The following is a 13,149-nucleotide window of genomic DNA, read 5'->3' as shown; positions in this document are numbered from 1 at the left end:
AGTTCATCAGAGGCAGAAATCAAACATCCACAGAATTGATGTGAGGAGTCACAGCTCGGGTTTGAGGGGGAGGAGAGGATGGCTAAGAGATTTATTTGGAGCAAGATCTAGCCCAAGAAATAGGACAATCATATGAAATTATTGCCAACTACAAATGCCTCGTATGTGAACGTAAACTAAGACAAGCAGTACAGGGGGTCACTTGCCATTCTTCAAACTCCTGGGGATGAGACTAATTTAGTACATAATACCAGCCAGCAGTTTACTGCAGAAATAGCAAAATGTAATAAACGAAGCTGGGGCACAGCCCTCCCATTTCATTGGAGTCGACTTGATAAGTTTCGTCTAACCAGAGAGTCCAGGTTCATCAGGAGTAACTTGAGCACGGATTGGCTCTCGAACAAGATCAGTTGATGACTTGTTTTCTAGCTCTTCTCTGGATGAAAGAGGCGCTGCGACATCAACTTTAGCCGTTTGCTCTGATGGCAATTTAGGGAGAGATTTGCGTTGGGGCTTCTTCACTGCATTTGCAGTGGGTGCTTTTTTGACACCATTTAAGGATGCCCTTTCATCGAGGCTCAGACGAGCTGAACGGACTGGAGGATTTGTCTTTCCTTCTGTGCCTGTGGAGGTTGTGTTCTTGGAGCGGCCAAGCTTTGGTGATCTAGGTCTTGTTGTAGGGATCTAAGATCAAAATAAAATAATGTAGCATCCTTCTGAAGTTAGGAATAGTAACCTTATACCTGATAACATACTGCCAAATTAAAGTCCTATATAGACGTTATTGTAAATCAAAACCAACCATCTAGTGAACACAAGTTCAGAATAGGCATTTGAAACCTCATAATTGTTGGCACACTTTTCCAAATGGCTTACTGCTTCACAAAGTATGGATTATGAACTTGCAAATAATCAAGCAAAGAACTACATATTAGGGTACAAACCTAATACACAAAATGACCCAAAGAAAGACAAGCTACAGAAAATATATATTCAGGTGTGCAAAGTGTAATTGGAGAAACTACGTCCTCAATTTCTTAAGCAATGTATAGGCAAGACTGTGTAATTGGACGTTAGATATCACGAAATTTGATATCTTTATATTTGAATAGAAGAACGTCAAAGTTCTTTTGTTTACTAGTCAATAGAGTAAAAATAAATATGAGGCTCCTTCGTTAACATGTTGAAGGGTATTATACCAAGATCAATGTTTTCAGTTCACCATGATGGTAAACTGAATTGAAGAGTTAGCAAATTTTTAGACATGATGTTAGCTCTTAACAGACAGAAATTTTTAGCAAATCAATAGTCTTTTCAGGGTGCATCTTTAGTGCAAAAACTGTTTTCCACTTTAGCAATAAACTAAAATGTTTCATCATTTAGATTTAGCATATCTCTGGGACCAGGAATTCACTGTGAGGGGAAAGAAGAAGAAAGTTAGCCATGGGTAGGGGAACACAATTACCTTCTTCAACTCAACCTTGGGAGGAGGTGGTTCCTTGTAAAAGCTAGGCATCGGTGCTGCCTTGAAATTTAAACTTTTTCTAAGCATTTTGAGTTCTGCTTCTTCAGCTTCCTGCACAGTAATAACAAACAGATAAAGATAACAATGTATTCTATGTAGCATTGTGTAATGTCATATACATAGTTCCATGAAAATAGAATATGGACATGAACCTTTGATTTTGCCTGCAAGTTGCTTTTCTCTAGTTCCTGTGCATGAATCTTCTCCTCAAGCTTCGAGTAGAACTATATCATTGCAGAAATGTGTAAGTAAAGGAATTATACCCATATGTTCTGAAACTAAAACCAGCACAACCTTAACTAATAATGAATTACCTCTCTTCTTTTTTCAGCTCTCTCATCACACTTAAAACTAAAGCCATAAGAAGGAGTGCTGCCAACCCTTTGAGGTTTTATACTTTCATTTGATTCTTCTTCAATATCCTTTTTGACAGAACATTGGTTTGATGGCTTCTGAGTTTTCTTCTTCTCTCTGGATCGGAATGAATCACATGATATTGTAAGAAACTCTTTTAATATCTAAGTGTGCTCGGTAAAAGAATAAATTTACAGAGAAAAAAATAATATGTAAGGTATGTCTTGGTTTGAAACAGACATCTAGAGACAGAGAAACTTGTGTAGAAACTAATGTTAACACTTGGCATTACAGAACTCAGTCAAGTGAACGGTGGTTTCCACAATGGCAAGTGCCAACATATGAACAAATTAAGGATAATATCTGTAGCTAAAATGTTTGTGGCGCAAACAACACTAACTGTTCGAAGAAATAAGAGGATCTCAACTCCTAAGGGGAAAAAACTCTGCATATTTGACGGAGCAGGTACTTCAAACGATGCATTAAATCACGTACTCATCTTACATTGCAAAAAAAAACACTAGCAAACTTAATGTACTAATAATACATAGCCTTGTCATACTCAAGGAAATCTGGGTAATTAACAGGCCTTGCTTAATTGCATGCTCAGAGCAAAGACTATGAGTCCAGATTCAGAAAACAGAGACACAAAGTACACAATGAAAAACAATTAGCTTACTTAGAGTCCTCAAGTGATGAGCTCTCCTTGGCAACTGGGCGAAAACTGCTCTTTTCGGCCTTCTGAATGTAGACATCAACAAATATGTATGAGATCAAACTGCAAACTACAAGCAGTATAGCAGCAGTTATGAATGTAGGCACTACAAAATATAGGTATGAATATCATGAGTCAAAACAAAAAATGGTCTCACTTTTTTACTGACACTAGCATCACCATTGCTTGAAGAGCTATCGACAAGATCCGGATCAGAAACTCGTGCGATGGGTGCCTTAGGATAAGGACTAGGAGAGCTTTTCCTAGCTTGACTCTTATCTCCGCCTCGAGGGCTCTGTCGCTGAGATCTAAAAACCTTTGGTGAATGGCTTTGACTGTCCTGGAACACATGAAAATGCCAGAAATGTAACTGTCCCCAGATCATTGATTGAAGATATCAGCACCGGCAATAAGTAAACATGGCAAACCCTTACCTCAAGAATACAGGGCTTTATGTCCTGAGATGGTGAGGTGGCTTCCAGTTCCACCTCTTCAGATGGGTTGATCACCTCACTCTCACCCGAATGAGCTCCATCAGCCAGCGCATCGTGTTCTTCTCCATGCCCCTCTACAACATCACTGGGCGGCAACTTCCCCATCGCCCCATTGTCAATGCTCATTGCACCAATAGCATCAGCAACCTCCGGGCTCGCATCCATTTCACGCTATTGCCTCAGGATTTCTCTGGAGCAGATTACCAAGAGAACTCCCAAGCCAGCAGCTTGCACGAGCTATCCGCGCTCACCGCAGGATCATGCTCTACTGGTCAGCAAATGAATCCGCATCAGGGGCGGACCCAGCATAGGACATGTTTTGCAAACGAAATCGAAGTTAGTAGGTAATACATTGTAACTGGATTCAGATCCGAATAAATAGTTTTGTTAGGGTTTGGAGTGCTCCGTCTCGCACAGCAGAAGGAAAGAGAAGGGGCGGGCATACCTGGAGGATGCTCGTCGCCGGCAAAGGGATGGGCGAAGACGTGACAAATGGCGCCGCCGCTCGCCCAGTCGTCGCCGCCAGGGAAGGAAGAGCAAAGGGAGGACGGAGGAGACAGGAGGGAGTCCGAGAGAAGGGAAAGGTTTAATAAACAGAGAACCTGAGCCCCGAGCCCAGAGCGGGAGGGCTGTCAACGAGCCGAGCTCGAGCGAGCCTGCCACCTCAGGGTGGGGCATCTCGAGCCGAGGTCGATCGAGTCATGTTCCCGACTCCACGCCAGCAACATTGACGTAGATGAGGGGATGCTTGTACGGGAGGATGAATTTAATTTGATAAATAAATAGAAAGAGAAATATATCTAAATATTTAGTTTTATTATTTTATACCTATTTTAACTTGTAAGGCACGACAGTTGGCTAGTTAATGGAAGACTCTAGCCTCCGGCTATTATTTTAACTTTGGATGGTATAAAATTTAATAGAGATAGTAGGATATATATACATGTGCCATGCAAACAGAAATGTTTGAGCTCGATCTCAGATTGTTGGAGCTCGCAAGCTCCGGGTTAGATCCAAACTCGGTTTGATTCCTAGTACAGCTTAGCTGGGATTAAATTTTTAGCAAGTTAGATTTAAATAGCTCGTGAGTCTCGAGCTTTTCTGATAACCCTATCGAGGGATAGAGATGAAACGTGAATGCTCAGCAAGTCAGTAGTATAAATCAGCTTTACCTCTCGTTCTCTTTTTCTGTACTCCTATCCTTTTCTTTTAAAATAATAGGTAAAATAATAAAAATAGTTGATCATCTTATTAATAATGCTCTATTTAGCTACATAAACATGTTATACCAAATAAATTGGGCTCCTCCAATCATTATCTTAATGGGCCAATCTTTCAGTATTGGCTGCTGGTCCAAATCTTACATAGGTACACACAACATAAAACTTTAGCCAATAAGGTGAGAAAATAACATTGCATATAAATATTAATCAACAAAATTCAAGGTCAAATATTTACAAAAATTTATATCTAACAAACAAGTTGGGAACCGTCTATCATCTTCAACTCAACTTTAGGCTCGATTTGTTTCAGCTTCTAGGCAGCTTTCAGCGTGAAAAGCCAGAAGCTCAAACAAACAACGAACTTCTCGCACAGCTTCCGGAAAGCCAAAAGCTCAGAAAACTGAGTTTATATGGAACGGCGAAAAGCTTAGTTTTCTAAGTTTTTTAGCTTTTTAAGCCCAAAAATTTAAAAGTATCATCTAAAAGCTATTATTGGCTTTTTAGAAGCAAAAAGCCAACAACAACTTTTGAGAAAAGCTCCAAAAAACTGTAGCTCAAACAAACAGCCCTTAGACGGTAGCTTAAAAAATACGACTAATAAAAATAATGATACGATGTTTAGAGCAGTTGTCTGATTTAGGGCTTATAATAGATGATGTTTCGACCTATTGTATTGAAAATATTGGAAAAGTTAAAGTCTTATGATCCACCAAATATCTTGTTGCATTGATCTTTTTTAGCATAGTGCTTTGCAATAAAATAAATATGTTCTTGAAATAGAGTATAGAAAGTTATATTATACTAACTTTTATCATACAATTTTATTAAATATGGGTTTCTAACATTTCAAATAATATTTCTACCTATTTTTAAAGCGGCGGTGTTTTGACCACCGACTAGTAATTTGCGCCGCGCTTCTCTATGGTTTGATGGCTAACAATCAAAGGCAAAAATTTAGACTGGTTTGAGCGAATGCCCTACATCCAGTATGGGGTGGTGTTCTTCGTAAGGTGCGGAGCTCAAAGCAGTCACCAGGGTCACCGGATCCCGATAAAATTTGTCAAAATCAATGGAAAATCACTGTTTAACATTGTTCATCCATGTGGCCGACCCTAGTATTTAATGCATCCGACCTGACAGCTTTCTCGTCTGGCTTCGCCCCTGTTCTTCGTGTTCCTCACATTCGAATGCTGGAAGCTTACGACGGGGCGCTTGCAAGCGGGGCGTGCATGTATCGAGTTCGAGAGAGAGAGTGAGAGAAGGTCCAGCTCCGTCTTATATATCTGGTGGGCTGGGCCACAATGCGCAAGAGAGTGGGTGCCTCGCCCCCGGGGTATGTGTCCCAGGGAAGGATCGTCTATCCTACACGTGTCTCATCCGGGGCCCTCGGTTGAACGTGCCCTGCCCTTCCCGAAGCCAAGTCCTATCTGTCCGGTCCGCGGCGCCGCCTAACACATCCTTGGTCCTGTTCGCCCTCCTCGTGGCAGGGGATGGCGTCGTCATCCTTGTGGCATGCCCATCCTGATGCGCGAAGGGCGGGCCTCTTGTCTAATTGGCAAGGCCAACCTCCCTCGTGATGGTCCATCGTTGCTGCTGGGTCTTGCGGCGGGCCCACTAGCTCGGCGCGCCTGCCTCGCCCTACACTTGACGGCGGAGGGTGACCTGGTACGAACTGTCCCGTCGAGCTGGCTGGCGTCTGCGCCGGTCGCGATGTCATGATGGCCCGGTTGACCGGGGGTGCTCCCGCCGGTCCCCCGATCCGCAGGGGGCGCCCCTAACTTGGCTGTCAGGCGAGGGGTGCGCATGCACATCTTGTCGAATCCAGCAGAGTTAATGCTGCCTCGCGCCTTTCCCAGGAGATCTTGAGGTCAGGCCCCTTCCCAGGTTTGGCTCGGGCCTCCCGACCCATGCAGTCACGTGCCTCAAGCTTGGCCGCTGTTGGGTCGTGGCGCATTCCCTTGTTGTCGTGCATGCTGACGCTGGCTGCGCCCTCACCCTGGCGGGCCGAGCCGCCTAGTAGCGTCTAGCCAATTCCTGCTTAGACCTTCGAAGGCCGTGCTTAGGGGTACCCGTAGTACTTAACCCCATCATAAAGTACGGACTGTTTCCTTAGTTTGTTAATAATTTTTGGTCATTAAACTTCTCATAAGATAAAAAATAAAAGTAGACGGAGTTCAAATCTAGATTGTAGTCTACTACGACTTGGAATCGAGGCCGCCTGATCTTCTTCATAGACAGATGAGTAGCAAGAGGGGAAGGAAAAGAGCATGAGTAGGGTGAAGTAGAGCGCGCCACCGATGTGGAGGCGGCCTTCATACAGTAGCCATACATCACAAGGTAGCCACGCAAGAAAACCGGTGCACCATCAGCGAGCGATTGCAAGCAAAAGAAGGGTTGGCTCGCTCATCAGACCACAATGTCGGGACGAGCACGCATGCTAATATGGTTGGCACCCTCGTCATTATTAAGCTCAAGGTCGCGACAGCCAGCACCGTGAAGGATGGCGGGGAGATTTTTGAAAGGAGGATGGATGGCATGTACGAAAGTGTTAAGAAGTATTAGAGGTCAAAATCTTATTTGAAATGATTTTGAACGAGATGTTGTCATGTGAAATTTAATTATGTCATGATGATATTTAAGTACATAACATTAATAAATGCTCCATAGTATCACCCGTAGCAACGAAAGGGCATATTTGCTAGTATTTATAACAAAAGAGCAAATATGCTTATACATTGCTACGGGAAGGCATATAGGTTGGGTGAAGCTCTGACGATCATCTAGGTTGGGTGAAGTTCCACCGCTCTTTGTCCCAGGGCTCTTCCTTTTATTAGGTGATTTGGCCTTTGCACCTCCCTTCTTCCCTAACTCTTACTTTTAGGTGAGTTGTCAAAAACAGATCGAAATTTACACAATGTTAGAGCAGAGGCCGGAATTTGTATCATATGAAATATTGTACAATTTGTGTGCATTTTCATCCATTATAATACCATTTACCATCCCCCACATAACTAACACGTTAGCATAGGACCAACAAAATCTAGTCAGTCGATTCTAAAAAATATTACTTCTACAAAGTCAAGGAGAGCATCAACACGAGCCCGCAGCAGACTGCGAACAAGGCCTATGAGACAAAGGAACTCGCCTATGGAAATTGTTGGTGTTTTATCCGCTAAGCTACCGAGGGGATACCCAAGGTAGTAGATTCTCCGGTGGGGGGATCGCCGAACCTGGAGCTTAATGGTAAAAGTAAGGACACAAGACATAGATAGTGAGGTTCGGGCCGCTAGAGTAGCGTAATGCCTAGGGCTGAAAACGATTGGAAACGATCGGCGAAAGGCTTCATCACTTTCACTTTCATAGTTTTTCATCGGAAACGAAAACGATTCAATATTATCGAAAGCGAAAAACGGCATCAGTATTACGGTAATTTCAGAAACGAAAATATAGGATCGAGAATGCATCGATAATGGTCGAAACGATATTTTGAAAAACGATAAATATATTAAATCATAAACCACAATGCTAACCATATGACTTGACACATTCCATACACAAGTACTGATGGTTAAGATATTAATCCAAGTATCCATCCATCCATGACATGTATCTCATTTTATAGTATTAAAAATTTAGATATTAATCCCACCGTCCAAGGAACTATCTATAGTCCCATGAATTCAGGTCACTAGATTGTGATTTATAGTTAGGATAAATGAGTCATGACTCTCTAAAAATACAGATATGATATTCTAAAAATATAGATAGCGGGGTGTGCTGGTATTATACATGAATACGGTATTTCTATCGGTAAAATATGGTAGAATAGCTTGAAAATACGATATATCTCGAAAACTATCGGAAGAAGCTCAAATCATTTTCGTTTTCATTTCCATATTTTTCTATCATTTTCATTTTTGATTTTCTGATAAATATTTTCATTTTCGTTTAGCCTTAAAAGTTGAAAAAATCTTGAAAACGATTCTTGAAAATCGGAAAATACCATTTTTGTTTTCATCCCTAGTAATGCCCTACGTCCTGTTTGGGGTACTGTATATTGCGCCCTGCGTTTAGATGTGTTTCTCTATTGAGACTTGAAAGTGCAATTGACCTCCTAAGTGGATTTTGGTGTTGATGACATACAAATTTAAGAAGCTAATGTGTTTATCGAGTTATGGACAGGTTAAAATCCAATAAAATGAAAAAGAGCAAGATAAGATGCCAAATTTGCTATGAAAGAAGATTTTTATTTATTTTATATTTTAAATTTGAGTTTAGGAAACACCGTACTATTAAGAGGGATGCAAATGGATAGCATGAAGGTGTCAAAGTGCTTATCTGAGATACTAACCATCAAGGAGAGATACAAAATCGCACACTTGTGCACCTAGTTTTCTGACTATTTCAATGTGTGTCGGAAGTTCCGACCCTGTATCCGAAGTTCTGACACTTGTCGGAAGTAGCTGGGTTCTTCTGACAATGGGTCCTCGGCCAGCTGATTTTAAATGGTTGAAAGTTCCGACCCTGTGTCGGAAGTTACCACAATCACTTAACCAGTGCACTAACGTCTAATTTTTTGGGGTTTGGGTATTTATACCCCTCAGCCCCTCCTTCATTAGCTGCTGACCTGACCCAATACAAACGCCTCCAAGAGCATTTACTACTCCTCCCCAATCCCTATTTGAGCTAATCCTTTAGTTGATTTGAGTTAGGGCTTGGGTGTAAGCAAGATTGAAGTGTGAGACTCAACCTTTTACGTGAAAGGGCAGCCAAATTCATCTCAAGAGCACTTGAAGCGTTCGCATCCTTCGATTCGTGTTTGTTACTCTTGAAGCTTGCTTTTACACGGTTTGGCGTCACCCGTGGAGCGTCCTCTCATGTGTGTGCGCCCCGCGAGTTTGTATTACCCTATCCTTTGTGGATTTCATAGTAAGTCACTCAATTCTCGTTTGTGGTTGATTAAGTGAGGTAAAGAGTTAGTGGAAGATCCGGCTCTTTGTGAGCTCCTTAATGGAGACGTAGCTTCCTCGGTAGAAGTGAACTTTGGGAACAACTCTCTTGTATCCTGTGATTATTGCATTTATTTAGTTACTAGTGACCTATAGTTTGTTTTGTGCCGATCTACGTACTTAAGTTGGTGTGTTTGCAAAAATCATCTGCAGAAGTCTTCTAGTATCATTGTACAACTTTTGATTCAGCTAGGTGCTGCAGTTTCAAGTTTAATTTTGAATTTCATATAAGAAATTTAGTTTTGTCGGAAGTTTAAGTTCAGTGTTGGAAGTTCTTGCATATTTAATTTCAGGTACACCTATTTACACTCCACTCTCTAGGCATCACCGAGATCCTTTCACGACTACTGATCTAGGTACCCTGCCCTCCTTTATATATCCCAGGTACGGGTTACTAGTAGGTTACAAGGCTAGAATTACAAGGTAGATTCCTAGTAGGATTACACAAAAATCCTAGTATAAGTCCGACTTCTTTTTCTTTGCGGGTACCTAGACATCTATTCCTGACAAGCCTCCAAGATTTTGGTAGCTAAGTAGTGCATGCTTCCGAATACTTCTGGAGTCATCTTCAAGTTCTTCTGAACTTTGCCTAGAATGTATCTTCCCGAGTACTTTTCTGGCTGCATTGAGGCTGCGAAGTGCTCTTGCCCGAGTAGGTTTTAAATCTTTCAGAAAAATAATCTTCATATATAGGTTGTGATGAAAATTGCACTTCATATGGAATAGCCCCGAATCTTAGGTTAAATCGAAGAATCAGGTTAAGAGTCCAATTTAAATCTTGAATCTTATTTGTCTTTCAAATAAATTTAAAAAATAAGTCGCTGATGACACGTGTCCCGCAGCCCCGAGCCTTTGAACCAAATCCATAATTTGGAAAAAGAGTCAAAAGAACGTGGCATGCGTCTTAGAATAATTTAATGGTTAGATTAGACCTCTAGGTTAAAATTTGAAAAACCCCTTATTTCGAGACAAAATCCCTGAAATAATGGTTAAACAATCAAAATAAATCCTCAAAAGCCTCTTAAATTAGGTTCTTTTGTGAGTCTTCTGAGTAGTTTTGAGCCGTCCAGCCCTCGAGCTTACAACCAGGTGAGCCGCAGCAGCCATGTTGAGTAGTTTATTGGCGTCCAGCCCTGAAGCAAGGGAGCTAGTGAAACCGTCATAGGGTGCCGAGCGGCTTGGAGAGTTGTTGCCGAAGCTCGATCTGGAAAAAAACAATGCATATATTATGCAGCATAATGCAGAGATTCCAAATTTTATGCGGTTTAAAAATAAATTTGTTGTGCCAAGCTCTTGTTTAGTTCAGTTATATCTCTCGAGTAGTCCACCTTTTACATTTAATCACCTGGTCCGTTCTAACCTTCGCTCATAACGTGTATGAGTCGTTTAGGTTATGATTGAAGATCCAAGATTTCACGGATTAAGACATTTGCTACTTGATTGATTAGCGACCTGAAAAAGAGAATAACGTGCAGAAATAAGTAGTCGACATTGCGATAAAGAGAATGTATGTCGCGCAAAAAGTTGGCGGCAAAGTGTAGCTCTGGAGGGTTTCATGCACATCGAGATACGTACATAGATAAGTAGCCGATCTTGAGGAGAACAAGTCTAAGTCGGGAAGGTATAAGTGACTTAGCTAAAATTCGTGGACGATTTATCGATGAATCCAACTAGACGGGAAAGATTCCGACTGGTTATTAATCATACGGAATTCATCGCCGAGTAGTTTTGAGATCCGTCTAGTCGAGATGAGTAGTCACGTCGGAGTTGCGGTGCAAGCTGAAGTCGAGTCCGAGTAGTCAGCGTTGGCAACGACACATCGGCGTGAGCTGGAGACGAACAAGAGGTCGGCGGCGGCGCCGGCGGGTCAGTGCTGCAGTGCATGTTGGAGTTGTTTGCCGCTCCATCGGGGGGTACGAGAGAATCAGCAACTTGCATGCGAATGTACAATTGACCAATAGCTCGTAGCCTCCCGGTATGCCTTCGAGATGCCCGCACAAGAATCAGAATCGCATTGCTGATCAACTCGGATGCAGAGTCCACCGAGTTAGAAGTTGATCCTGGTGGCGGCGCGACGAGCTCGATTGGAGCCCCGGCGAAGACGGTGCTGATGTGGTTGGTGGTCAACTTTCTGACTTTTCATTTTAGCTCTGTCTCTTCTGCTCCCGGATATCTAACATAGAATTTTATATAACTGCTAGCAATTCCATATAAGTCAGGTACACGTCGTAGTCCATCCACGTCACTTTGGGTGCACTGCATGCACGTGTTGTTTTATCACGTTTTGGACAAAAAAAGGCAAGTGGACGTGCCCCGTTGTTTTCCCTTTGCTTTCCTCCATCGTCGCAATGTGAACAAGTTAGTAGCTAGCTTGCCCTTAATTAAGTACACTTGTGGAACACAATGCAAATTAAAAGGTGAGCTTGCCATCCATTCTCTGAGTTCTATGGGACGGTTTCTAAGGCTGCCATATCATCTAAATAAACTGGTTTTAGTTTATGAATGAGTTTTAGTTCATGAATGAAATTCATTATACTTCCTTTGCATAATTTCATGCCATACTTCCATAGGCAAGCCATAGCGTTAATTGTAGCAGATTTACTCGTTTTAAGATGACTTAGATTTTGTATTTGTGTAAGTCGATTGCTCCACTTTCAAAAAAAATTGTTCCAATCCAACAGCCAAGAACAGTGACTTACGCGAATGCAAAATATAAGTCACCCGAAAACTTATAGATCTGTACTGGTGATGGAACAAAATTTTATGAAGGTGGAACAATTGTTCCACATCACAATAAAAATGTTCCACCTTCAGAAAAAAAAATGTTCCAATCCAACGGCTAGGACAGTGACTTACGCGAATGCAAAGTATAATTCACCTGAAAACTTACAGATTTGTACTGTGTGCGTTGGATGCCCATCCAATGGCTCAAAAAAGTGACTTACATGAAAGCAGAATCTAAGTCACCTAACAAGGAGACATACCCTAATTGTAATGCACCGGATTGGGTGAAACTGGATAAAATGGATCTGTATAGCTCACGATGGCAGTTTCCTAGTGCTGTAAACACTGTATATGCACCCAGTTTTATTATGATAAAATTAATCTCTTCCTCCTCCTCAATGATAAGCCTGGAAGATGGTTAATTTAATCATGCGACTACCTGTTGCCCCGTTTCCAAAATACGATGATTGCAAAAGAAAAAAATTGTGTCAAACACACACACACACACACACACACGATGATCGCGTCCGATCGACCTCCCATGATCTGAACACTGTGAGCTCATATCTCCATTCTCCAATGCTCCACCGAGATCAGCCGGCAAGCGAGATAACGCTCGAAGCCGAGCCACCCATACACTTGTTGCTGCAGACTCCAACCGAACCCAACACCGTCTGATAGATTTTCTGATGGAGTTTGTTACGGTACTTCGAAATAACTGTGGACCGTCCATTTAAGTAGATCTAGGCGGATATGATGAAATATTACCTCTTGAGAGGTAGGTAATAGATCAAATGTTTATTTATATATCTTATGATTCAAAAAATTGCGAAAAATATTTCTAGATCAAACAACCGTTCAGAAACAGCGACCCCCGCGTCCGTATGCACGACGCATCACGACCGACCCCGACGCCGCGACCATGACGAGTGCTCGTCCCTCTGCGCCTGCCTCTACGCACGCACGTTACGAACATGGCATTGCCATTGGGCATTGGACACATTTGATTATTTGACCCATCGAGCAGACGCCGGACACAGCATCTTGCACTCCGAGCAGGGAAGAGCAGTGTTGAAGCAGCAACAGAAAGATCATGGCGCTTTGT

At 42.1% G+C, this 13,149-nt stretch overlaps 1 protein-coding gene across 3 annotated transcripts; it reads right to left on the bottom strand.

The window, feature by feature from the left end:
• Positions 1 to 2: 2 nt before the first annotated feature.
• On the bottom strand, positions 3 to 3,690 carry LOC112889174 (protein WVD2-like 5). 3 transcript variants are annotated; one of them, XM_025955660.1, is made up of 8 exons: positions 3,534 to 3,690; positions 3,029 to 3,353; positions 2,752 to 2,934; positions 2,559 to 2,620; positions 1,840 to 1,996; positions 1,678 to 1,749; positions 1,466 to 1,576; positions 3 to 684 (listed from the first exon to the last, which is right to left on the bottom strand). In XM_025955660.1, the coding sequence occupies exons 2-8, from the start codon at positions 3,251 to 3,253 to the stop codon at positions 346 to 348; spliced, it is 1,149 nt and encodes a 382-aa protein (XP_025811445.1). In that variant the 5' UTR covers positions 3,254 to 3,353; positions 3,534 to 3,690; the 3' UTR covers positions 3 to 345. The 3 variants fall into 3 exon arrangements, with proteins under 3 accessions (XP_025811445.1, XP_025811448.1, XP_025811446.1); XM_025955663.1 differs by having other exon boundaries at positions 3,029 to 3,356; positions 3,534 to 3,675; XM_025955661.1 differs by lacking the exon at positions 3,534 to 3,690 and having other exon boundaries at positions 3,029 to 3,402.
• Positions 3,691 to 13,149: the final 9,459 nt, after the last annotated feature.

This window comes from Panicum hallii, chromosome 4, assembly GCF_002211085.1.
Source record: "Panicum hallii strain FIL2 chromosome 4, PHallii_v3.1, whole genome shotgun sequence".
Classification (NCBI taxonomy): Eukaryota; Viridiplantae; Streptophyta; class Magnoliopsida; order Poales; family Poaceae; genus Panicum; species Panicum hallii.
The sequence above is the reverse complement of the archived record's forward strand: the minus strand, read 5'-3'. Positions and strand labels throughout refer to the sequence as shown.

What these genes read in the sequence shown, in the direction of transcription:
- LOC112889174 (XM_025955660.1), bottom strand. Translation starts at nt 3,253, where the DNA reads ATGGATGCGAGCCCGGAGGTTGCTGATGCTATTGGTGCAATGAGCATT. An exon ending in TAAAGCCCTGTATTCTTGAG is followed by an intron (nt 2,935 to 3,028) that starts GTAAGGGTTTGC and finishes CATGTGTTCCAG; the next exon opens with GACAGTCAAAGCCATTCACC. An exon ending in GAGCTGAAAAAAGAAGAGAG is followed by an intron (nt 1,750 to 1,839) that starts GTAATTCATTAT and finishes GCAATGATATAG; the next exon opens with TTCTACTCGAAGCTTGAGGA.